The sequence below is a fragment of the Emys orbicularis genome, chromosome 7 (genome assembly GCF_028017835.1).
Source record: "Emys orbicularis isolate rEmyOrb1 chromosome 7, rEmyOrb1.hap1, whole genome shotgun sequence".
In the NCBI taxonomy this organism is placed as follows: domain Eukaryota; kingdom Metazoa; phylum Chordata; order Testudines; family Emydidae; genus Emys; species Emys orbicularis.
In genome coordinates, this window is record NC_088689.1 from 34,053,233 (window position 1) to 34,080,780 (window position 27,548).

General features: G+C 40.0%; 1 protein-coding gene across 3 annotated transcripts in view; it reads right to left on the reverse strand.

Moving 5' to 3' along the window:
- PCGF5 (polycomb group ring finger 5) overlaps positions 1-27,548 on the reverse strand; it is a 73,722-nt gene that overhangs the window by 25,872 nt on the left and 20,302 nt on the right. For 2 of the 3 annotated variants that reach the window (XM_065407425.1, XM_065407423.1), the window contains exons 1-3: positions 21,520-21,579; positions 20,630-20,930; positions 14,595-14,691 (exon numbers count right to left, since the gene is read on the reverse strand). In XM_065407425.1, the coding sequence (XP_065263497.1) occupies positions 14,595-14,691; positions 20,630-20,741 (209 nt within the window). In that variant the 5' untranslated portion in view covers positions 20,742-20,930; positions 21,520-21,579. Of the gene's footprint in view, positions 1-14,594; positions 14,692-20,629; positions 20,931-21,519; positions 21,580-27,548 lie in introns of those variants that run through there. The other variant, XM_065407424.1, reaches the window with a different exon arrangement.

Here is a 27,548-nt window from a genome sequence, read left to right on the forward strand (position 1 = left end):
CAGTGATACTTAGACTTAGGCTCACAAGTGGCTCTGTAAAGCATCTCCTGAGGCTCTTTGTGGCACATGATATTAAAACACTGTGTGATTTAATTATTAACCAATCAGGATTCTTTTACTATGTTATTAACCAACTGTAGTTGATAAAATAATAATACTTGGTCAGTCATTTTGCTCTGTGTGTATGTAAATAAATTTAATTAATTAAATAAATAAATAAATATTTTTTTTAAAACATCAATTAACATTACTGTGACTCTTTTGGACATTGTTGATCACTAATTTAACTCGTGAAGAATGGAGGTCTGAGTATTACTGATGTAAAGACTTCAAGTTACAGAGAATCCACTATTTACTCTAGTTTAAACCAGCAAGTGACCCGTGGCCCATGCTGCTGAGGAAGGCGAAGAAACCCCAGGGTCTCTGCCAATCTGACCTGGAGGGAAAATTTCTTCCTGACCCCAAATATGGTGATCAGTTAGACTCCAAGCATGATGGCGAGACCCACCAGCCAGACATCTGGGAAGGAATTTTATTGTAGTAACTCAGAGCCCTCCCCATCTAGTGTCCCATCTCCAGCAGTTGGAGAGATTTGCCAGTAGCAGTCACAGATGGGCCACATGCCAGTGTAGGCAATCTCATCATACCATCTATTATGGTATTCACACCCTACATGCTACTACAATAATCTTTGTACAAAATATGCATTGTAAAGTATCATTTGAAAACTAATAACTCACTGGTCAATAATATCATGATTATTTATATATAAAGTTATAAATAGCTAAATTAGATCTGAAATGTGTTTACCAGACAAGTCTGGGTAAACCAGCTTCTCAAAGACAAAGGACAAGATGACACCTCTAACCAGATATCATAAAAGTTGATGGGCAATCACCTATCAAGTGGCCACTTTTTGGCAAGGAAGAGGGGCAAGTACAAACAGATCTGTATCTTAGCAAACAATAGCCTGAAACCTCTTTCACCACAAGGCTCCAACCTAACAGCAGCAATGAATTTTATCTAGGGATAACCTCTGGAAAATGCATTTCAAAAGAGGGTCTGGACTATAAAGTGAGGGGCAAAAACACCCCAAGATATCTCTCCCTATCCATCTCTCTCTCTTTCACCTAAAAAGACAAAAGGAACAGATCCTGGCCTGAGAATCTGGTCAGCGATGTTACTGGGAACATGTGGTAAGGGACTTCACCTTGAACCAAGTCTGGTTTGTTAAGTTTTAGTACTAGGAAGCATTTTATCTTTAAGCATCTGTATCTTCTTTTGTAACCCTTTTTGACTTGTACTCACTTAAAACCTCTCTCTTTGTAGTTAAAAAAAACTTCTTTTATTCTTTAATCAAAACTAATCCAGTATTGTGGTTAAACTGGGCTGTGTGGTAATTCCATTTAAAGTAGCAAACTGTTGGATACTGATCCCCTTAAAAGGGCAATGGACTAAAATATTGGAACGGTCCAGAAGAGGGCTGGACAGTGCTGAACACATGTTTTGGGGGGAAATTCAGGACTTTGAGAATGCGGGGGCCACCCTGGAAGTGGACACCAGAATGTGACTGATGTGTGGCTGGCAGGCTCTTTGAGAGTAGCCCAGGCAGGAGCTACAGGAGCAAAGCATTGTGAGACATCCCAGGGTGCAGGGCAAGGTTGACAAAGACCCTCACTGGTCTGGATGGCACCCTGGAATGTCATACCATCCCCTCCATACACTTATCAAGCTCAGTCTTGAAAACAGTTAGGTTTTTTGCCCCCACTGCTCCCCTTGGAAGACTATTCCAGATCAGTCCTCTGATGCTTAGAAACCTTCATCTAATTTCGAACCTAAACTTGTTGATGGCCAGTTTATATCCTTTTGTTCTTGTGCCAACATTGGCCATAAACTTAAAAAACTCCTCCTCCTCCCCCTCCCTGCTGTTTATCCCTGTGATGTATTTATAAAGAGCAATCATATCTCCTTCCAGCCTTCGTTTGGTTAGGTTAAACAAGCCAAGCTCCTTAAGTCTCCTCTCATAAGGTAGGTTCTCCATTCTTCTGATCATCCTAGTAGCCCTTCTCTGACCCTGTTCCAGTTTGAGTTAATCTTTCATAGACATGAGAGACCAGAATTGCACGTAGTATTCCAAATCAGGTCTCATCAGTGTCTTGTACAACGGTAATAACACTTCCCTATCTTGACTGAAAATACCTTGTCTGAGACATCCTATGATTACATTAGCCTTTTTCATGGCCGCATTACATTGGTGGCTTATAGTCATCCTGTGATGGATCAATACACCCAGGTCTCTCTCCTCCTTTGTCGCTTCCAAATGGTATGTTCCCAGCTGATAGCAAAAATTCTTTTTGTTAGTCCCTAAGTGCATGACTTTTCATTTTACACTATTAAATTTCATTTGATTTCTATTACTCCACTGCTATTACTACGTCATCCACTTCTTCTTGTGTATTATTCCTCTGTATTGCCGATAGTTTCCAACTTTGTGTCATCTGCAAATTTATTTGCACACTCTCACTTTCTGTGCCAAAGTCATTATTGAAAATGTTAAATAAGATTGGTCCCAAGACTGATCCCTGAGAAACTCAACCTCTCTCCAGTCTGACAGTTCAACTAACAGTATAACCCGCTGTAGTCTCCCCTTTATGCAGTTCCTTACCCACCTTTCAATTCTTGTATTAAGTCCCATCTTCTCCATATTAACCATGTGGAACTGTATGAAATCCAGGTAGATTAGAGCTACTGCATTTCCTTTGTCTAATGCAATCAGTTATCTCTCAAAGAAAAAGATCAGGCTGGTCTGGCACAATCTACCTTTGTAAACCAAGTGGCCCTTCCTGAATGTTTGTTTAAATCACTTGGTGGTGGCAGCGATACCAAGGGCAAGGAAGGAATTTGTGCCTTGGGGAAGTTTTTAACCTAAGCTGGTAGAAATAAGCTTAGGGGGGGTCTTTCATGTGGGTCCCCACATCTGTACCCTAGAGTTTAGAGTGGGGAGCAAACCCTGACACCCTACAGCAAAAAAAAAAAAAAAAAAAAAAAAAACGTCCAGAAGAGCATAAAATATCAAATGGCAATACCAGCTTTAGACTTGCCCCTGACATTTTTATTTTTAAAAGACAGGATGAATTACATGAGCAAAGCAATTCTCCACTACTAATTGTGTGTCACAGGCAAATTGAAAACTCATTCAGGTTCGCTGGTGTCCTTAGAGCAGGATATCAAAAGAGTGTGATCCTACCTTCTTGGTACACCCAAAGCCCCCAATGATTTTTGGTGCATACATAATTTTGGTTAGACAGGGAATGCAGGACAGGGCCCAAAGTGATTTTAACAATGTAACATCCCTCAGAAAGTGAATCCCCATTTTCAAGATTGACACAGAATTTCACAGTTAACTTTGCAATTTAGACAGGCCCTGAACACTAGTAACTGAAAGATATATTTAAAAAAAATTAACACTTATGGCAATTACTTGGAAGTTAGTTTATAATGATATAGTACCTATATTTCAAAAATCTAACTGGTTCAAACATGTAATAACATAGTTCACTCATATATCACTGAGAAGTTTCAAGCGTAATAAACTACAGTGTAATTCATGTTTAGTTAAAACTTCATACAGTGTTTAATGCCATTGCACATAAAATATTATTCCATTCTCAAGTAATGATAAAGATAGGCTCTCTGAAAACGCATCATGTAAAATATATATAGCAAGCCATATAGTCAACATCAGAAGACTCAGTTTGATATTTCTGCTCACCTGCTCTTCTGATTACTTTGAGTTTAACATATTTTTAAAACTGTTTTTTATAAATTGTAACTAGCAAACTATTTGTTTTATGAAGGTTCTTGTGAAATAAACCCCTTTTAGGATAACTGGGTTTAAGGAAACTTCCCACAGAATATTGCTGTTTCTGCAGTTCTAGCCTGTGGTCTTATTTTTTTCCTCACCTTCATATTTCCTGCCTAGAGCACAAAATTATTTACATATTTCAGAAACGTATTTTTCAGATGAAGTGAAATTCTCACATCAACACAGAAATATTTCTACCATATTTTTGTTTTCAGCATACAAGCAGCATTGTTTGTGCTACATACCATCTTCTGAGAGGACAAACCCAGTGCATCAGAGTCACTCAGGCACTATGGTGAGAGGAAGCAATATGAATACCTATAAACATTTATATATAGCATATATAAAGAGAGAGAGATCCTTTCATGCCTACCCTCCCCAAAAGCTTAGAACAACAGTTTTTGAGATACTCATTAACCAAACTGGTCAGATGCAGCTGAATATCACCCTGTCTTTTTTATATATAATTTAAACATGTCATTCTCCCATGAACTGCTCTACATACAAACACCTAACCATAAACCCACAGGCAGCTTGTAGCTGTCACAAGGGAGTAAACAAATAAACAACTCTGATGAAATTAAGACCTGAATATTTGCTCTTATATTGACACCATATGGATCTTTTCTTCACTTTTAATCATAAGCTCTACTGGTAGAATATCTGTTACAAAATAAGAAAAACTCAGACTACATTACTGGCGTAAAAGGTTGGGGGCTGTTTTTTTTACCCTTACAGAAAGCAAGAGATAGTTGCTGGGCACAAAGAGATTGTAGGTATGCTCAATCATGCTTCCTCAAAAATTACCATTAACATTAAACTACCTTTTTAAGCATATGAGTCAGACACTTATTACAGCTTTTCCCAGGTGATATTAGATCAATTATAGTAAGTTTCACCATGCAAACTGTACCTCAGGGAATAGTTAATTTCTTATCTGTTAATTTGGTTTCTTCAGTTCCCTCTGAAAGCCCAGACAATGGGTAAATGTCCTCTTTTCAGCAGCGAGAAAAAATACCAAACCAAACCCACCAACCTAGCTCCTGGGATATCACTCCCTCTATACAGCAGTCTGGCTGACTGCCCAATTTACTTTAGATAGAAGTTACCTGAACAATATAAACCCTACCAATGTAAAGGAACTACATGGAAAATTATTCAAAGAAAAACTCAAACCCTAACTCAAACAAAACCACAAAAATTGTGGGTTATATACTGTGTGTATAGAGGAATACGGAACAACAAAATTACTTATCCCTAATACATCTTTACTCTAGTCAGCAAGAAACTGCAGAGTAGGCGCCTATAAAAAACCCAGAAAGTAAAAGACTAGTGTGCACAACTGGGCACATTTGCAGACCTTGGAGGAGGTGAAATGCTGTCAGGACATTGCATCCCCAAATCTGCTAACCCTTTGGTAAAAAGGACTAACCCAAGGGGGAAGGCAACTTTCAGATGCTTCTTTAACAATTTAAAATTTTAGTGTCTCTTGTAGGTGAAAACTACCAAAGTGATTTTTCCCTACCAAGTTTGTAGCCTTAAGGCTTGTCAAACTAGGGCATCCACAACAAAGATGGAAGTCCTAATACTATAACAGATGAAATTTCAGTGTTAATAAATGCACAGTAATGCACATTGGAAAACATAATCCCAACTATACATATAAAATGATGGGGTTTAAATTACACTGGTCTACAATTTTTGAGAAGTCGTCTGCTTCAGAGATAAAATGTGCTATTTATTATGTATTTTGATGTGCTCAATTCAAATATGACAATTAAAACAACTGATTGGCTACTGTTTCTAAGATATTTTAGTTTTTACATTTTATGTCTATGTATATTGTGTAGATAGTAGAGTTTTAATCATAAATTGTAAACCTAGGTCTTTTCATGTGTTTTTGGTTGCTTTACATGATAATATTTCACCTGTCCTGTTTATGTAACACTTTAAAAATCAGCAAAAGGGTTATCTAAATAAAATTTATTATGAAACAAAAGGCAAAAAACTATTCTGTACATAGTTTAGTCCTATTCAGTGTCTACTCGGCGCTTCTTGGCTTGTCTCTTGTATTCATTAAATGGAGCATCTCTTGTCATTGTCCAGCAATAGTCTGCAAGCATTGATGGGCTCCATTTGCCCTGATAGCGTTTCTCCATTGTTGCAATGTCCTGGTGAAATCGCTCGCCGCTCACTGCTCCGCAGTTCGGTGGAAATAAATCTAGATGAGAGTGCAAAAAATGTATCTTTAGTGACATGTTGCAACCAAGGCTTTTGTATGCCTTGAGGAGGTTTTCCACCAACAACCTGTAGTTGTCTGCCTTGTTGTTTCCGAGAAAATTTATTGCCACTAACTGGAAGGCTTTCCATGCCGTCTTTTCCTTGCCACGCAGTGCATGGTCAAATGCATCATCTCGAAGAAGTTCACAAATCTGAGGACCAACAAAGACACCTTCCTTTATCTTAGCTTCACTTGGAAATTTTCCACGGAGGTACTTGAAAGCTGCTTGTGTTTTGTCAATGGCCTTGACAAAGTTCTTCATCAGACCCAGTTTGATGTGTAAGGGTGGTAACAAAATCTTCCTTGATTCAACAAGTGGTGGATGCTGAACACTTTTCCTCCCAGGCTCCAATGACTGTCGGAGTGGCCAATCTTTCTTGATGTAGTGGGAATCTCTTGCATGACTATCCCATTCGCAGAGAAAACAGCAGTACTTTGTGTATCCAGGCTGCAGACCAAGCAAGAGAACAACAACCTTCAAATTGCCACAAAGCTGCCACTGATGTTGGTCATAGTTTATGCACCTCAAAAGTTGTTTCGTGTTGTCATAGGTTTCCTTCATATGGACTGCATGACCAACTGGAATTGATGGCAAAACATTGCCATTATGCAGTAAAACAGCTTTAAGACTCGTCTTCGATGAATCAATGAACAGTCTCCACTCATCTGGATCGTGAACGATGTTGAGGGCTGCCATCACACCATCGATGTTGTTGCAGGCTACAAGATCACCTTCCATGAAGAAGAATGGGACAAGATCCTTTTGACGGTCACGGAACATGGAAACCCTAACATCACCTGCCAGGAGATTCCACTGCTGTAGTCTGGAGCCCAACAGCTCTGCCTTACTCTTGGGTAGTTCCAAATCCCTGACAAGGTTATTCAGTTCACCTTGTGTTATGAGGTGTGGTTCAGAGGAGGAGGATAGGAGAAAATGTGGGTCCTGTGACATTGATGGTTCAGGACCAGAAGTTTCATCCTCTTCCTCATCTGACTCAAGTGAGAATGATTCTGGTGCATCAGGAACCGGCAGTCCTTCTCCGTGGGATACTGGGCGTATAGCTGATGGAATGTTTGGATAATGCACAGTCCACTTTTTCTTCTTTGACACACCTTTCCCAACTGGAGGCACCATGCAGAAGTAAAAATTGCTGGTATGATCTGTTGGCTGTCTCCAAATCATTGGCACTACAAAAGGCATAGATTTCCTTTTCCTGTTCAACCACTGACGAAGATTTGTTGCACAAGTGTTGCAGCATATGTGTGGGGCCCACCTCTTGTCCTGATCTCCAATTTTGCAGCCAAAATAAAGGTGATAGGCTTTCTTAACCATAGTGGTTATACTGCGCTTTTGTGATGCAAAAGTCACTTCACCACAAACATAGCAGAAGTTATCTGCACTGTTCACACAAGTACGAGGCATCTCTGCTCACTTTGGCTAAACAGAAATGTGTCCCTTTGCAAAATCAAACACTGACAAATAAGAGAGCACGACACTGTATGATTTCTAGAGCTGATATAGGGCAATTTGTTCAGCAGAGTGATGTAAGCTTCGTTATGATTGCATTATCCATGACTTCTAGGAATAACATGATGCAATTCATATCATGTATGATGCAATACCAGCTTCAGATTGCATCATTCATTGCTTTGCCTAAAAAGCAAGTACTGTCCAAACCCAGTCATAGATTTATTCATAGATCCAGTCAAAGATGTATTTTAGTCATTTCTGGTTTAAATTGAGATCCCTTCCCTTTATAACTCACTTATCCTCCGCCATTCCCAAGTCAAGGGTCGTATATACTGACCCAATAGCATATCTTGAAAACTAGAGCCAATCAACAATTTTAAGCATCCTTTTCGTTCTCAGTGACCCAGAATTAGTAAAGTTTGACTACATTTATTTCAGAAGCATTTTGGCTGTAGAGCAGTGTTAGCTGTTACCACTCAAGAAAGAGATCTTGGAATCATTGTGGATAGTTCTCTGAAAACATCTACTTAGTATGCAGCAGCAGTTAAAAAAGCTAATAGAGTGTTGGGAATCATCAGGAAAGCGATAGATAAGACAGAAAATATCATATTGCCTCTATATAAATCCCTGGTATGCTCAAATCTTGAATTCAGCGTGCAGATCTGGTTACCCCATCTCAGAAAAGATACTGGAATTGGAAAAGGTACAGAAAAGTGCAACAAAAATTATTAGGGGTATGGAACAACTTCCATATGAGGAGAGATTAATAAGATGAGACTTTTCAGTTTGGAAAAGAGACGACTAAGGGGGGATATGACAGAGGTCTATAAAATCATGACTGGTATGGCGAAAGTAAATAAGCGTTATTTACTCCTCATAACCCAAGGACAAGGGGTCACCAAATGAAGTTAACAGGTAGCAGGTTTAAAACAAACAAAAGGAAGTATTTCTTCACACAACGCACAGTCAACCTGGGGAACTCTTTGCCAGATGATGTTGTGAAGACCACGACTGTAATAGGGTTCTAAAAAGAACTAGATGAATTCATGGAGGATAGGTCCATCAATGGCTATTAGCCAGGATGGAGAGGGTTGCAAAATGATGCTCTGAAATTTCCGTAGCCTCTGTCTGCCAGAAGCTATGAACAGGTGACAGGAGGTGAATCACTTGATGAATACCTGTTCTGTTCATTCCCTCTGAAGCACCTGGCATTGGACACTGTCAGAAGACAGGATGCTGGGCTAGACGGACCATTGGTCTGATCCAGTATAGCCGTTCTTATGTTATTATGCCATTGCAGAGAAAAATCTCAAAAGTCTCTATCTAGGAGAAAAAGTGCTCATCAGTCTGCCTTGGAAACCAGTATTGTAGACAGCCATGACAGGTTGCTGGGGCACTATCTGGTCCTTAGTTAACAAGGGATTAACCTCAGTTAACCTCAACTTCACCCTCCTCTTGGCACCTGTACTCTGGGAAGAACCATAAAATAACTGCTTGAGGGACACAGAGGGAAGAATGCCTATGAAAAGCCAGGGCTCCATACCCAAGGTCACAGAACTGAGTTGAACTCTAGGTTGTCATCTGTTAATTTTTTTTTTTTTTGCCTGTGTCAACTCAGTTTTGGGGGATAGTTAAAAAACAACAACAAGTATTTTCTGTGAATTTTCAAACAAATTACAATATTTTCACTTTGTTCAAAAATTTTCACTGAAATATTTCAGTGAAATTAAAATTGTCTTGATTTGAATCATCATTTTGTTTCAGTTATCAGAGGGATTACTGTTGTTCCCATTGCCATCTCTCCCACTGGAAAAGGGGGGGAAAACATATCAAATTTTTTTTCGATTCAAAACAATTTTCATTTTGATTCATTTCACTGAAAATTTTTAAGGAAACAAAAAATTCCATTTCCTTCAAAAAGCCATTTTCCATCCAAACATTTTTCAATGAAAATTTTTCAGAGGCTTGATTGATTTTATTTCTGAATATGTTTATATATAAGGGCTGTCGATTAATCACAGTTAACTCACGCGATTAACTTAAAAAAATTAACTGCGATTAAAAAAATTAATCACGATTAATTGCACTGTTAAACAATAGAATACCAATTTAAATTTATTAAATATTTTGGGATGTTTCTACATTTTCAAATATATTGATTTCTATTATAACACAAAATACAAAGTGTACAGTACTCACTTTATATTAGTTTTTATTACAAATATTTGCACTGTAAACAAAAGAAATAGTATTTTTCAATTCACCTCATACAAGTACTGTAGTGAAATCTCTATTGTGAAAGTGTAACTTACAAATGTAGATTTTTTTTTGTTACATAACTGCACTCAAAAACAAAACAATGTAAAACTTTAGAGCCTACAAGTACAGTCAGTCCTACTTCTTGTTCAGCCAATCGCTAAGACAAACAAGGAGTTACATTTACGGGAGATACTGCTGCCTGCTTCTTATTTACAACGTCACCTGAAAGTGAGAACAGGCATTTGCATGGCACTTTTGTAGCTGTTGCAAGGTATTTACGTGCCAGATATGCTAAACATTCGTATGCCTCTTCATGCTTCAGCCACCATTCCGGAGGACATGCTTCCATGCTGGTGATGTGCGTTAATTACATTTGTGACTGAACTCCTTGGGGGAGAACTGTATGTCTCCTGTTCTGTTTTACCTGCATTTGTCATTGCAGATTTGACAAAATGCAAAGGCGGCACCAATGTGAGATTTCTAAAAATAGCTACCGCACTCGACCCAAGGTTTAAGAATCTGAAGTGCCTTCCAAAATCTGAGAGGGACGAGGTGTGGAGCACGCTTTCAGAAGTCTTAAAAGAGCAACAGTTTGATGCGGAAACTACAGAACCTCAACCACCAAAAAAGCAAATCCATCTTTCTGCTGGTGGCATCTGACTCAGATGATGAAAATGAACATGCTTTGGATCATTGTCGAGCAGAACCTGTCAAGCAGAACCCGACGCATTCCCTCTGGAATGGTGGTTGAAGCATGAAGGGACATATGAATCTTTAGTGCATCTGACACGTAAATATCTTGCGACGCTGGTTACAACAGTGCCATGCAAATGCCTGATCTCACTTTCAGGTGACATTGTAAACAAGAGGTGGGCAGCATTACCTCCTGCAAATGTAACCAAACTTGTTTGTCTGAGAGATTGGCTGAAGTAGGACCGAGTGGACTTGTAGGCTCTAAAGTTTTACATTGTTTTATTTTTGAATGCAGGTTTTTTTGTACATAATTCTACATTTGTAAGTTCAACTTTCATGATAAAGAGAATGAACTACAGTACTTGTATTAGGGGAATTGAAAAATACTATTTCTTTTGTTTTTTACAGTGCAAATATTTGTAATCAAAAATAAATATAAAGTGAGCACTGTACACTTTGTATTCTGTGTTGTAACTGAAATAGATATATTTGAAAATGTAGAAAAACATCCAAAAATATTTAAATAAATGGTATTCTATTATTGTTTAAAAGCGTGATTAATTGCGATTAATTTTTTTATTGTGAGATTAATCGCAATTAATTTTTGTAATCGTTTGACAGCCCTAATATCAATATCTATAATATATTTATATTTATATCTAAATCTATCACCCCTTGAGGAAAAACCCTTGCAGACTATACAGTACTGGTGTTTTCTTTCTGCTATATCATTTTACCAGATCTATACCACATTACTAATGGCAGGATTTTGTATGTCAAACAGATCACAATCTGCACAGAAACTATGCAAAAATCATGAACTCTCTTAGGTGCTCTCTCTCTGATTTCCAGCCCATTGAAACCTTACAGACCCTTGGACCCTCCCATCCAGTCAACTAGGAAAGTGGTATTTCTATGCACTTCTAGATGCTGGATTCTACTTTAGAGTGTGTCTATACTGCAGCTGGGAGCGAGCTTCCCAGACTGGGTAGACAGACTCGTGCTAGCTTGACTTGAGCTAACACAATAAAAACAGCACTGTGGACATTGCAGCTCTGGCAGAGCCTTGGGCTAGCCACCTGAGCTTAGACCCAGGGGATTGGGTGGGCTTCAGAGCCCAAGCTACTGCCTAAGCTGCAATGTCCACAATGCTATTGTGAGCATGCAAGCTCGAGCCCCACAAATCCAAGTCTATCCACCCATGCTGAGAGGCTGCTCCCAGTTGCAATGTACATATACCTTTAGATGCTACAAGAACTGAAATTAGATATATGCTTTGAGCCACTTAAAAGTTGTCTAAGAGCATATGGAACAGTGGGGAGTTTTCCATTATAGTCCATCCTGTGTCAAAAATGTTGTGGATAAACAGTCCATTGGCTAGCAATAACTGAAGCTCTCTTCTTTGACTCCAAGGAGTTCTCCTGTAGATTAAGAATGCAGCTCACCTGTTTAATTGGCATAACTATATTTTCTTTTTTAAAAACTGTCCAACTCTCCCCCATAGGAATGTCTTCCCTCCAGAATTATTAGTTTTCATAGCTTTCTCCATAACAATTGTATCCACAGAGGGATGCTAATCCGCTGCTGAGAAAAACTCTACTGAGGCTTCTTTCTCCTTTGGGTCAAAGGCTGGAACTGTGAGATGTCATGAGACTAGGACAGAGGCCATGGCCATGAAGGCTGATATATTTCATATAAGGACAATATATGGGAGAACCCGCATTTCTCCCAATTATCATTTGGCCTACTAAGTAGTCTCCAGGGAGAAGAGTTGGTCACCCAAATCTACAGAGCCATCTAAGGCTGGAGCTGTAACTACCTTTGCAGAACATGGGTAAAAAGTGTTGGAACAGCCATCCTTAGGAGAACCACCACACAATAAACATTGTATAGGCAGTTCTTATTCTCTTTCTGGCAAGGCCAAGGCTCCTTCCGTGATGAACACATTTTAATGATTGAGCAAATGGGTACTAATTTTCATCCTAAAAGTTCCCTTTTACTCATAGAATTATGTAGATTAGAACTGGATATGTCATCAAGTCCAGTTCCCTGCACTCAGACAGGACTAAGTATTATCTAGACCATCCCTGACAGGTGTTTGTCTAACCAATTCTTAAAACCTCCAATGACGGAGATTCCACAACCTCTCCAGGCAATTTGTTCCAGTGCTTAACTACCCTTACAGTTAGGACATTTTTCCTAATGTCTAAACTAAATCTCCCTTGTTACAATTTAAGTCCATTTCTTATTGCCCAGTCCTCAGTGGATAAGGATATCACCCTCTGTATAACAACTTTTTATGTACTTGACCACTGTTATCATGTTCCCCCTCACTCAGTCTTCTCTTCTCTAGACTAAACAAATCCATTGTTTTCAATCTTTCCATGTTTTCTAGACCTTTAATCATTTTTGTTGCTCTTCTCTAGCCTTTCTCCAATTTTGCTTTTCTCCAACTCCATCTGCTGGTAGGAGAACTTATAGTCCACCCAACTACCTGGGCTGACATAGAGGGACATTGGAGAAACTGTTCTGGAGTGTATGTAGCTCCTGTTTATTTCTGCAGTTGCCAGTACATTGGTGACACTATCAGAGACAGAAAAGGAAGGAAAGACACAGGAAATGGGGGACAGAGCTAGGGCTGGTTCAAAAAATAAAATGTGTTTTTAAAAAAGTAATAGATATCCCATATTCTCTCCATGAGGATTATAGTGGTGAACTATTTTGGCCTTTCAAACAGCCTATGGGAGTCCATATTTCATATAAATTTGTTTCTCTCCACAGTAAGTACTTCGCACTGTGGGAAATTAGTTATGTACTTAAGGGTGAACATTGTCTAGAGGTAGCCTTGTTAGTCTAAATTGGATCAAGGAAAAGCTGCTCAACAAGGCAGATAGGATAGAGAATTTAGGTATTGGAGGTTTATGCCTTTAACTGTATGAAATACATTTTCACATCATGACAATTCAAAACTCTGTTAAACAATTTTTTTTCTTGAAACTTTGAATTCTTCTGAGGAAATCTTATGTTGAAATCAAGGTGATAGGCAACTTATAAATATGACAGAGAGAAACCAAGAAACATACCATTGGGAATGTGACATAGTAATTCGCCAATTCTGTTGTTTCTATTTCATATAACATCACACTGGGTTCCTTTAGGGATGGAAAACACTATGTCTACTGTTCTCTTGTCTGCTAAAGAGGGGATTTCTGTCTAGCTTCTGCCTGATGTCTTGAATAAATCAAAGTATATTATGGATATTTAATGCTAAACTTTAAGGATGCTTGTTAATGCCAATCAATTCACAAGCCTAGATCAAGCAATCCTCTACATATGTAAACTTATTGTATGCAATTCCTGGTGAGGCAGTTATCTGGAAAAGGGACTTATCAGAGATCGGGTTTGAAATGGTACAAGTGCATTCTGGAACGTTTGAATTATGAATGAACAATACATTGAAAGGCCATACTAGAAACAACAATAAATTTAAATATAAACATTAGGCAACAGAGCAATGGGCAAAACAACAGACCATTAAAATATAGTAACGACAAATTTTAAAAAAACCTATTAAAAGAAGAGGCCTAGAAGGGGAACTGGCAGTTTTGGAAGAGCTTTCTAGGGAATACATAGTTTGTGCCACTGCTCCTTTCCCAGTTGCAAAATAAGCGTAGATGTCAGAAATATTTTTAAAAGTGCTTTCTCCTTTTAAGTGAATTTATTCTAAATGAAGGTTAGTCAAACTACATTGGTCACCTTTCTTTCCAGCATTTGAAGACAGGGAGTAATTTAAAGGAGGGGGAATTGAAACTTTCTAGTTGACCAGTTTGCTGCTGGTGGGTTATGCTGGGTATTCATTTAGTTTTATATTCAAGTAATATAAAGGGTGCTTAGAGCATATACATAGGAGTCAGCATTTGTATAAATTAAAAATAAAAAAGAAGAAATTATGGCATTTCCTTAGAACAATGAAGTTATCAAAAATACCGTTATATTTAGTCAAATTTTGTTTAATGTTGTCTTACCTTAACATTTCTAATGGATTGGTCTCATGCACCTGATTGCCACACCTGGGGCAGTCATTGCTGTCTTCAAAGTGCTGAACAATACATGTCTTACAAACTGTAACAAAGAAAAAATTGCCATAATTAGATAAAAGTATACATTATTGCAGTGTAACTTTTAGATCAAGAAAATATTATTGCTTGCAATATGGCTTGCAATTAAAAAAAACCAGACTTATGCTGAATGCTTCTGGTAGCAGGGATAAGAGGGGTATTCTTTAACACAAGTGACAATACACCATTAACTTATCTGTTTCTTGTTCCCAAAAATTATGACTAGCTGTAACCTGCTGAGATATTACAACATTGAGCGAATACAGGTTAGGAGAGTATTGTTTATAAGTATGCAATTTTTTTTATTGTTTTATATTCCTCACAACATTGCACAGAGATTCAGAGAAAGTGCATGCTGGGGAGTCTCAGCAAAGCAGGAGCTAGCCATGACTTTGGAGGATCTGAAATTAAGGTAAGTTTGCAATCAGTTATGATACAGAATTCCTGCAAAAATCCCTGCAATGCTGGTGACTGAAAAACTTGATATCTACTATTTTCTAAAAGGGTAAAAAGAAAATTATAAAAAATTGTTCCATGGGTTGAAATGAGCTATTTTTCCCTCCACATATATAGCCTTTAACAACAGTGATGGTAGAAGCACTGGTGAACATTCAGTACTTGAATCTTAAAATCAAAATCATCAGAGAAGCATGGATATTGAATTAGGAATCAACAACATCAAAATAAGAGCCTACAAATTTATATTAACCCAAACACTACTATCGTTTTTAATCAAAAAGTATCAGACTGTGGTTGCTTCCAAATATGATTAATTACAGATTTTAGCATCATTAAGACAAAAAACTGAATATAATTTGGCAAGAAGTAATAGGTGTGCTATTATTAATTTGTTAAAATGTTCTGGATGCAAAGTAACTCTCTTCTGTTTATTATTTTTCACCTGAATTGAAATGTGAACTGCAAATACTTTAATAAATGGACTGAAAAACTATTTTGTAATTTCTTCCAACAATTCTCCAAAGAACTAAGACCACTTCTGAAACAAAAACAGTGAACCCTAATAATATGGGGATCTTTGAGGGACTCCTGAAATCTTCAGAAAACAAGCATTTTAATAATCTGGAAAGCCAGCCGAAGAGGTTCTAAAGTCTGCATTCATGTCTCTCTGAGCCTGGGGCACAGACTTTAAGGCCCACTGGCTGGCTCTCCTAATTATAGAGACTGATGGCTGGCTTCCCAAGGATGGATGGATCTAGCAGCCAGGCTGCACTGCGGGTCCCCCATAATCCTAATGAAATGAGGAGGATCTCTTGCCGACAAGTCCAGCAATAGGGGCACACCTGCTGCACTCCAGGCTTGTGACACACAGGGTGCAGAGGAGAAAGGAGATGCCATCAAGGAGGCACAGTACAACCCTCAGGACACAAATGAACTTTCATTATCTGGGATTGCATGGTATAAAGTATTAATATGGAATAGCAATAAACAGTAACCACAGAGACTCACTACACAGATCTCATTATAGCAATCAACAATAAAATATTTTAATACTTCTGACTGTTTAAATATTGAACTTGATTTTCATTTGTATGAAAATACATGCACAACACAAAACTATCTTAGGCCTGGTCTACACTAACCCCCCAATTCGAACTAAGGTACGCAACTTCAGAATACGTGAATAAAGTAGCTGAAGTCGACGTACCTTAGTTTGAATTTACCGCGGTCCAGACACGGCAGGCAGGCTCCCCCGTCGACTCCGCGTACTCCTCGCGCCGAGCAGGATTACCGGAGTCGACGGCGAGCACTTCTGGGTTCGATTTATCGCCTCCAGACAAGACGCGATAAATCGAACCCAGAAGTTCGATTGCCTGCCGCCGAACCAGAGCGGTAAGTATAGACAAGCCCTTACAGAGCAAAAATTATTCAAAGGACTTAACAAGAACAGAAGAACAAACTTGATATTCTGGTCTTGTTTGCTCTTATATGAACTTTTTTTTATACCTAGAACTCTTAAATATGAATACTTCACTACTGTCATTTGTAGTGTCATATGAATATATTTACAAACTATTACCTTAGAAAACCCTACGCAATAAGTCATCAATACTCTAAACTTCAAATATAAAAGAGCTATAAAATTTACAGAAGAACATTAAGGCCCTGATCCAGCAAAGCATTTAAAGACATGTTTCACTTTAAGCAGATAAGTAGTTGCAATGACTTCTTACAGATCTGCAATTAAGATCTTCGTAATTTAGTTTTTAAAAAGTGACTGATAATTACCTCTGCATGCAACTCAGAATAAGCAAAAATCTTCTCATCCTCCAAAAAGGACAGATGTCAAGATGGCTTGCGTTGGTACTATAAGAACTCCCCCTCCACTACCCCCAGTTGAAGAAAAAAAAGGGCATAGTTTGACCAAAATTGAATGTTACCAGCCCAAAACACTTTATCATCATCAGAAAAAGGAAAACTGATTTGAAATAAATATTGATGTTAACTAGAATAACTTGTGCTCTTTATTATGTACAACTGTGCTGTCATTAGGGAGTTGTTTACCAGTAGCTATATATGACTTTTACATATCTGTCAGTAAATCAGAACTCAAAATGTGAATTCTAACACTCAAAAACTTTGTACGGACTTGTGATTCCTCTATAGGAGTAGGTCTAATCAACCAATATTTTCATCTGTCAGAGGCATGAGCTTATTCTATTATTCATAATATGGAAAACTCTGCACATTTTCCTGGGTCTATCACTTTGACATTTCTAGAATAGGGGGAAAAATCTCTGAGCAGGAATTTAAGTGATAACTGTATTTATTTAACACCTTATAAAAACCTTTACACTTACAGTATGAGATACACAAATATGGTACAATTTTAACTGTCTTCTTTTACATTACAACACAAAGCGACAGCCAACACACTGGAGAAAAAAATAAACAAAATGTGAGATAGGTTTCAGAATTTTGAGACATATGCCATGCATGTCAGTGAAGCGAGAGAATTGTCAGATACACTTGATTTTTGGCTGCACCATGATACTTAGGGCAAACCATTATACAAGTTTCACGACTCACTTACCACAGCTTAAAAGCACCAGTGTGACATACCTTTAATTCACTAACATACAAATCATGTCATACAGTGCGCTAATTTCCCTTTATATAGGATAATTGTTAATACTGATGGTCCACTTTCCACTTTTAAACCCTTGCACTGAGCCAAACAGTTATGTATACATGTGTCAGTGCTGCTGCACCCACATCAACACTGAAGGAACACATATGATTGATACTGTATTTACAAAGACAAGGTGGGTGAGGTAATATCTTTTATTGGATCAACTTCTGTTGGAAAAAGAGACAAACTTTTGAACTTACAGAGAGCTCTTCTTCAGCTCTGCGTAAGCTTGAAAGTTTGTCTCTTTCCACAACAGAAGCTGGTCCAATAAAAGATATTACCTCACCCACCCCTTGTGTTTCTAGTATTCTGGGATCAACACAGCTACAACAAGACTGCAAACAATTGTATTTACATACCATTCTAGTTTCTTTATGTCAAAAATAGCTCAAGGGGAAGAGCATCTCTAAGATACTTTTAAATGATAATCACAAAGGTATCTAAGCACTGATTGCAACTAAGTAGAAGTCTCATATTGGAACAAGAGATTTGCTTATATTTTACATATTGCATTTTACACTGAATAACTGTTCTGTTTATATAAGATGAAATTTTCAATAGAAGTGCTCATTATAGGGCAAAACCTCCCTCAGAATCTAGCCCAAATCAGGGAAGTGCAGGCCTAAAACTCAATGACAAGTGGAGTCAATTCTCAGAGGCTACTCCAGCCTCCACTCCATTGGAGCAAGAGGGGGCATATGGAAGGACCAGAGGATCCACATAGCATGTGGCCCTGACCCACAGCTAAGTAACAAGACAGATGATACAAAGAAAAGCTTCTCTGTAGATCACCTACTTTATTCAACTAAACTTTTACCTCTTTATATACCAGCTTTAAAAATAACCTAATTTTTCGAACAATGTCCTTGTTAGAGATTTTAAAATTATAATTAAAAAACACTTCACTTGTTCAAGGGCACAAATAAGGTTGACCGTTAATCAGCCACTCCCTTACACACAATGTAGAATTCCATGAAAGGACCAACTATTCCCCAAAATCTACTGCAGACTTGCACGCGCTTTATCACGCTTCTGAAAATTGCTTAGGCACTTACCTTCCACTTACACGCTCCATTAAGTGCCTATCTGCCTATTTAAGTACATGCTTACTGTCACAATTACAAGGAGCAGAGAGACTCAAACTGGAGTTCCCTCTATTTACAAATGGAGGGGTCTTGGTGGTAGGGTATCCTCCTTGAAGGACTCACCTTGTTCCAAAACTGGATGGGTTTACTGACCTTGAGGACACACTGCAAGTCACACATTTACTTAGGCTTTGGAGGAGGGAAGGGGAAAGGGACTGAGATTTGTTTGTGGAGGGTTGGGAAGTTCTGTAGGAATTCTGATGTGGGTACAGTCCTGTTAGGAGATGCTGGCAGTTTCAGCAGGGAGATTTGTTTTTGTAATTTATGTCAAAGACACAGATTGCTAGATAGATATGTTATTATTATGTAATATGCAACAAACAACAGTTTTGAAAATTCTGGCCCAGGTAATTTTTCTGTGTGGACTGGCATCCTTAAATCATGGTAAAGCTAGTATTCCCTCCTTCCTGAACTTCACTGAGTAGACATTACATGCTCACATGAGGAGCATGATGCTCTTTGAGCCTGATCTGCAAGGACTATACTCTGTGTGTAAGATATCCCAGAGAGCTCTTCCTGTCTCTATCATTCAGAAGGCACAGGATGGTTTAAAATTCCCAGCTGTTACTTATGACTAGCATTGCACTAAGACCATTGTCCAGATACCTAAATATTACAAGTGGCAGAGCAGCCGCATCTACAACTTCTCTACCAAGAAAAGCTAATACAGTACATCTGGTCTAAAGGGAGAGAAGCGAAGAGAGAATCCAGGCTGAGGAGATGCCATTCATCAATGTCTTCATCATCTGGATCTGGCTTTATTAGCTAAATGATAGGTCGAGTCCCTGAAAAGTCACAGCACTAACACCATGCCCGAGAGAATAGCATTTATGTTCGGGAAGCACCCTGTGTGATCCATTACAGCCTAAATGACTAGAATAGTATGATTTAGGCTTGAAGAACTCTGAAGGCTGATTGGGGTTAAAGAACTGGAAGTGAAAACAATCCACAGCCCCAGAAGTTTTGGAAGCCTTCCATTATCAGAAGAATATAGGTATTTTGGGCACACAGATCAGCAGGACATGCCTCACTGCAACAGATTCCTCCTGTGCTATATCTCCCAGAGTGCTCTTCTGCAAATGAAAGAATTCTCAGGAAAAGTAGTTCTTGGATAGTCACCAGTCTGTTGTAGCAACTCAACTTTCCACAAGGGGAGTGGCTCCCACATCGGTGGCTATACATTGTAAAGCTGTAGTCAGTTCCATGTGCAGAAACTCAAAGGTGGGGGGGGGGGTCTTCTGCAGATGCCTCAACCACTCATTTTCAGTGCAGACAGAAAATTTCTCACCAACTGGCAGAGCTTGGCTTAGTTCAGAGTCTTCCCTCCCCATAATTCAGTTCAATAGTTCTGTTATTAGAAATGTACACTGGATACACTATACTGTAATTTTAAGTATAGTATACTGCCAGAACCATAACAAATCCCTTTGAAATATTTGACTTCTCTCTTCCCCAATTAACTCTAAGGCCCAAAGTACTCCACACTGAGATTTTTCAATGATAATAGTGTATATCCAAGCTGAGCAAGCTGAACATCCTGAAACACTTTACAATCTTTCATGCTATACATTTTTAAAAAAATGAGTGGTGATATCTGGAGGAAGCATTACTTGTGAAGGATGGATACCTTGCAAAGTACTACTTACAGGTATGGAGGCATTCAGTTACTGTGGTTGGCTTGATAAGATATCCTTTACAGATGTAACAGGTGATATGAGGATTGAAATCTTTCACCAAGTGCTTCCTCTGGGTAGCCATTCGTGGGGCAGGCGATGCTGGCTGAGCGCTTTAGGCCAGAGGCGTGAGTTTGACAGCTGGAGGTGATGTGGTTCACAAGAGCTGCTCTGTGCAACTGCACCTCTCCAGGCATTTGATGGACATTTAAGACCTCTCACGGAGACATCATTCATAACTCCTGCTCCTTTTCTGGGCTGGGTGTTTTCATACCTGCAAGGCATGTGAAAGGAGAAGCATAATAATGATGACGATGTCCCAGCAGACAAGTGTCACAGTCCTTGGCATGGGGCAATCCACAGCACCGACTCAGTGCTAGGTGCTTTGCTGACAAGAATTAAGCCAGTGTCCCTGCCCCCACCCCCCGAGCTTACTACGAGACTAGCAAAGTGACCAAGGCAAGGTGACAGTCAGGGCTGGGGGAGAAGGAGGGTGGGGGGCAGGTGCTGCGTTCAAGCTGCCGGGACCCTGGGAGATTTTCAGTAAACCCTGGAGGAGCCTGGGAACGTCCCACTGAACCACACACAGGGCGAACTCCTCCTCCAGTAGAGGCACAGCCCGTAAACAGGCCTCACAGTGGGTCCCGGCGGAGGGCGGCTCTCCCCGCTCTGGTCCCGTCTCCCGGCCTGAGGGGAAGGGGGGGGGGGGTCTCCCCGAGCGCTGGGCAGGCCGGGGCACCACGGCCCAGACTCAGGGCTGTGGTGTGGTGCTCCCTCCCTCTTGGAAAACTCCTGTCCCTCCCCCCATGCACCTGCGGCGCCTCCTGCCCCGTGTCCGCCCCAGCCCCCCCCCCGAGCGGTACCTGCGGCGCCCGTCGGCCTCTGGCCGGCAGCAGCCCCAGCCGCGCTGCCCAGCGAAAGAGAAAGGGAAACAGCGTGCGCCTCCCGCCCCTTCAAGCCCGCCCTCCTTCCCGCGGGGCTGCCGCGGCCGGTCCCAGCGCTGGGCCAGAGCGAGAGCAGGCGGGACAGGCGCGCAGGCGCTGCTCCCACGCCGAGCCCTCCTGCGCCACAGCCCAGGCGGCCTCTCGGGGCAGGGCGCGGCGTCTCCCCGCGGGCCCCGGGGCTGCCGCTCCCAAGAGCCCCAGGCACCCGCCGATGGAGCGGGGAGCTGGGGGGAGCCTCTGGGGGAGTTGGGGACAGTGGGTAGTTTTGGAGGTGAGGTAGAGGGCAGCCGGGGCTGGAGAGGGCAGATGGCTGGGGAGAGGAGGGGACGTGGGGCTGGAGAGGGCAGATGGCTGGGAAGTTGCAATGGGGCTGGCAGATGGGTGTGGATGGAGAGGAGGGGTGGCCGGTAGAAGTGGGGCTGGAGAGGGCAGATGGCTGGGGAGTTGCAGTGGGGCTAGGGAGGGCAGATGGCTGGGGAGAGGAAGGGAAGTGGGGCTGGGGAGGGCAGATGACTGGGGACAGGAGGGGAAGTGGGGCTGGGGAGAGTTGGGGTGGTAGCGGAACTGGAGAGGGGAGATGGCTTGGAAGTTGCAATGTGGCTGGCAGATGGGTGTGGATGGAGAGGAGGGGTGGCTGGTAGAAGTGGGGCTGGAGAGGGCAGATGGCTGGGGAGTTTCAGGGGGGCTAGGGAGGGCAGATGGGTGTGGAGAAGGGGGGGCTGGAGGAGGTGGGGGTGAAGAGGCTCGATGGCTATGAAGCTGGGAGCAGCTTGTGTTGAGTAGCATTAGATGAGGAGAGCAGTAATTGGCACAAGATAGTCAGCCCCCCCCCCCCCCCCAGCGACTTTTCTCTTTCTGTCACAGTTTTTATAAAAATCTCTCTCAGGGGACTTAAATCACACCTCTCAAGGTGTTGTGGTTTTTTTTAAATAATACCGAATTTTGTTCTTATTATAGTGTGTATCTAATTTTTGGACCGCTGAAACAAATGAATTTTCAAAACTTTTATCCTTTCTATATAGCACTGGGCATTTAGGGAGAGAACACAGTTACTATCAGTAAAATACTGAAATAAATTAGGCTTAGATCCAGAAAATAATTACACAGACGCATACCTTTAGTGGGACTACTCATGGATGTAAAATCAAGCATGAATGAAAGCATTCCCCATTGTCAGATGTTAACTGTCTTGCTCCCTGATTTATATAAATACAGGGTTGCTATCAAAGTTGTTGGGATGGAGCTGGTGGTGTATATTTAAAAAAACAAAACTGATGCATGGTTGGGGGAGACACAAATTAGGTGGAATTTGGTAAAGATAAAAACAGAACAAAGTACTTCCCAGGCTGTGATTTTGCTTTAGAATCTGTGACTGTGCCGTGCCATGTCTACCACCTATAGCCTGTGACTTTCCACTTTACTTATGAAACATTTGCTTTGTCTAGGCCCAGTTCAGTCTCATCTTCCATATTTTAGCTATGCTGCAACAGTAGAAGGCTTTCCTAAGGCCCAATCCTGCCATCAAATCCAGATGGGTGGAACCTTTACACCTAAATGGAGTCCCATTACTTCAGTCTGAGTGCAGGATAGGTCAAGTATTGTTCAAATGAAATCTTACTTATAATTCAAGTTATGGTACAATGAAAGTATTGGACTTTTTTTTTAAGTATGAGGTTTTTAATTCATCAAAAGTTTTTTTTCAAACAAAGTTTTCATTTTTATGAGAAGACTTTACAATATAAATGAAAGTTTGCTGAACTATAATCAATTTTAACTTAGCAGTAAAAAAACAAAAACAAAAAATATCATGGATTAAGAACATAAGAATGCTCATACTGGGTCAGACCAAGGTCCATCTAGCCCAGTATCCTGTCTTGTGACAGTGGCCAATACCAGGTGTTTCAGAAGGAATGAACAGAACTGGCAATCATCAAGTTATCCCGTCACCCATTCCCAGCTTCTAGCAAATTATCGTCTAACAAAAGTTACATTTTGTTGGGTTTAGCCTTGTTTGTCATAATACACACTCTGGCAAGTTTTTCTAGGATTAGAAAATATCACCTTGTAAGAAGGAAAACATGCAACATAAGAAAATATTTGTTAGATGACAAAATTGTTTAAAAGAAGTATAAGGAAACAGTGAAATAAAGTCCCAAGTACTTTCAAAAGTTTCAGTTAATAAAACATTGCAAGTTAATGAAAAAACATTGTTTCCCATAATTTAAACAACTTTTACCACGAGGTATGTAAAAAGGAGGATTTTAAGACCCGGTTTTCTAAAGTTGTTCCTTCTTTACACACAGCAGACAGGCATTGACTCAGATTAGGAAAATGTGGGGGAGGAAGGAAGAGGAAATCAGTAATTTTTACAAACTACAATATAATTAAAGTCAAGTAACAGTTTTGAAACATAATTAAAACCAAAATTATTAAGATACAGGGAAGTTCAGCTATTTGAAATTGAAAGCTGAAAAGAGTGTGGATGTCTGAATGGAGTATTTTTAAAAAAAATAACATTGAATTGTTACTCTTTAAAATCATAATGATCTTTAACAAACTTATTCCTATAATACTAAATGTAAGTCCTTTTTCATATCAATCAATCTTTTATTTGGCAAACTGAATATTTCCATTTGTGATTAAGTTTTGTCAGTTGTTAGAAGTTGATTTTTTTCAGAATCATCACTTGGGTGGCCCTGCTGAACATGAAATAAAGTCTATAGGCATCAGAGTGCAATATTAAACCCCTTTGGTAAAATAAGCAGCTGCTGCTATTCTCTTGGCCATTTCAAAATGATTGAGGCTGGGAGGATTGCTTTAAAAGAAATTCTGTCTGGATCCTAATTTTGGGGACTTCAAAACTTATTTGGTTTATAAAATCTCTTGCTTTACTCCTGCGGGAATTCTGCACCAAAAATTAAAAATTCTGCGCACATTTTAAAATTCTGCAAATTCTGTCAAAATAACACTGCATAATCATGCCCATTTCAATTAATTTGGTAATTTATTTCAAAATACCTATCAGCAAGTATGTCTGTAACAGTACAGCCACACACAAAAAATTCCCCCAGGAGTAGAGAGTTAAACCCCTATGACAACCCAGTTCCTGTTTCTCTGCCTCCTTCTCCTCCCCCCTCCCCCGAGCCCAGCAGGGAGCCAGACACCCACAACCCCTCCCCCCAGCCCAGATATCCACACCCCTTTCCCCCCACAGCCCAGCTGCAGGGCCCCCCGCCCAGATACCCGCACACACCCCCAGAGTTCAGCCATGCCCCTCCTTGCCCAGATACTCACACCCCTTACCCACCAAAGCCCAGCCATGCCCCCTAACCCAGACACTTGCCCCCTACCCCTCAGAGCCCAGGGATCCAGAGGGAGAAACAGCCTGATGCCGGGTCCCAGGCTTGCATGGAGTTTCCTGCATGCTGTCTCCTTCCCTCAGGGTGTGCTGGGAACTGCCGCTGCTGAGAACCCTCTAGCTCCCTCCCCCTTCCCCTCCCCCTAGTAGTGTCTTCTATGTGCAACCTGGGCTCTACTGGGTCCAGTGGCCCCTAGTGGTGGCCAGCAGCACTGCAGTGAGTTTCTGTGGGGGAAAGGAAATTCTGTGTACACAACATTAATTTCTGCAAAATTCTGCATTGCGCAGAATTTCCCCAGGAGTATTGCTTGTTAAAAGGTCTTTTCTAAGTATATTTGTTTATCCACCAGACTCAGTTTCAAATAGTAATTGATGCATTTAATGAACATTCCATTAAAGCATAGCTATAAGGTGGAATGATATTGTTTTAATGATGTCTAGCTCAAACCATATTTTAGAGCCAAACTGCAGTTGTGCTAACTACCCACACAGACATGACTGGTTTAGATACTCATGAAATTCATTAAGGACAAATGCAAAGTACTCCACTTAGAAAGGAAGAATCAATTCCACACATACAAAATGAGAAATTACTGCCTAGGAAGGAGTACTGCAGAAAAGGAGCTGGGGATCATAGTGGATCACAAACTAAATATGTAATGTAACACTGTTGTAAAAAAAGCAAACAGCATCCTGGGATGTATTAGCAGGAGTGTTGCAAGCAAGACATGAGAAGTAACTCTTCTGCTCTACCCTGCGTTGATAAGGCATCAACTGAAGTATTGTGTCCAGTTCTGGGCACCACATTTTAGGAAAGATGTGGACAAATTGGAGAAAGTCCAGAGGAGAGCAACAAAAAATGGTTAAAGGTCTAGAAAACGGCCTATGAAGAAACAACAAGGAGTCTGGAGACTAACACAGCTACCCCCGATACATGGCCTATGAAGAAAGATTGAAAAAAACGGGGTTTGTTTCGTCTGGAGAAGAAAAGACTAAGGGGGGACATGATACCAGTTTTCAAGTACATAAAAGGTTGTTAACAAAGAGGAGAGAGAAAAATTGTTCTTGTTCATCTGAGGACAGGATGAGAAGCAATGGGCTTAAATTACTGCAAAGGAGGTTTAGGTTGGACATTAGGAAAAACTTCCTAACTGTCAGGGAAGTTAAGCGCTGGAATAAACTGCCTATAGACGTTGTGGAATCTCCATCATTGGAGGTTTTTAAGTGCAGGTTAGACAAACACATGTCAGGGATGGTCTTTAATACTTAGACCTGCCTTGACTGCAGGGGACTGGACTAGAAGACCTCTCGAGATCCCTTCCAGTCCTACACTTCTATGACTCTATGATTCATAAGCCAAGTCTTTTAAAATCCCATTTTATAAGGAATACCGATCAATATTTAATATTTTGGTGTCGAGTGATTATTTTTGCATTATAAGAAAAATAGCATAATCAAGAATAATAAATTACATTAGTGCTTTTAAATATATATCATATATCCAGGGCATCAAGTACAAAGGAGATAACTACATCCCTTGAATGCTAATGAGGAAACTAAAACTTCCCAAACTTTTTCATATTCTTTAAACACCTGATTTTGCTTCTGATTGGCTTGCTCTTTTTTCCATAGATGGTAGAAACAAAAGTTTGTCTTGTAATGTACTATGGTTTTAGCTAGATACTGCCATTACTACTATGGAAAGCAGTCTAATGTGTGGAAAATATAGAATGTATCCTTAAAAGTTTTAAAGTTGAGGGGTAATTTGTTGCATTCCCTATTAAACTGTTGCAGTACTCTGACATATATGATGTACAGTAATTCCTTGCATTCAATAGAAAATAAATAACTTTTTAATGGAGTGGCCAGGTCATAAATAACAGAGGAGTGAATAACGCAACATGTGAATTACAACTGCTCCATTAATTTTGCTCATTAATGAAGCTGTAACACTTTCAAGAACCGACATCAAATATTGACAACATTTAAGTTTTCTGCTGTATGTCAGGAAACAGAAAATAAGCATTGGATCAATAGTCAAGCTGACACTAGCATTTTACAATCAAACTAAGACCCTGATCCTCCAAGCAGATCCAGTAGGTAGGCCCTGAGACACCTATGGAGCCCTACTGGCTTCAGTAGCATAAGCATCTATCCATGCAGCTCTAGTTGCAGGATTGAAGCCGCAGTTTTTCTGATTATCACTTTGAGCTACAGTTTAAACATTAATTGGTCAAAAGCTAATGCGTTCTGTTTCCCCCCTTACATAATATCCATTGTAATCAAGCACTCAGTTATCCCAAGAGAGATTTGGATTTACTGGGTAGGCAGAAAAGATCCTGGGACACATCTGGATTGGGAAAATTGTTTCCCATCTAAAGAACTACGTTTGGAAAACTGTGTTTTGTCTGAGCAGTCAGAATCCTGTTTAAGAGTCGTCACTATACTTACTTCCATCAGAAATAGAACCGAATAGGAAGTAATAATTAGGAAATAATCATTGCTCTGTGGTGACAGTACTAACTTTAAAACAAATATTCAAGATTTAAAAATTACTGCATCTTTTCACAGATGAAAATTAAAATATGCT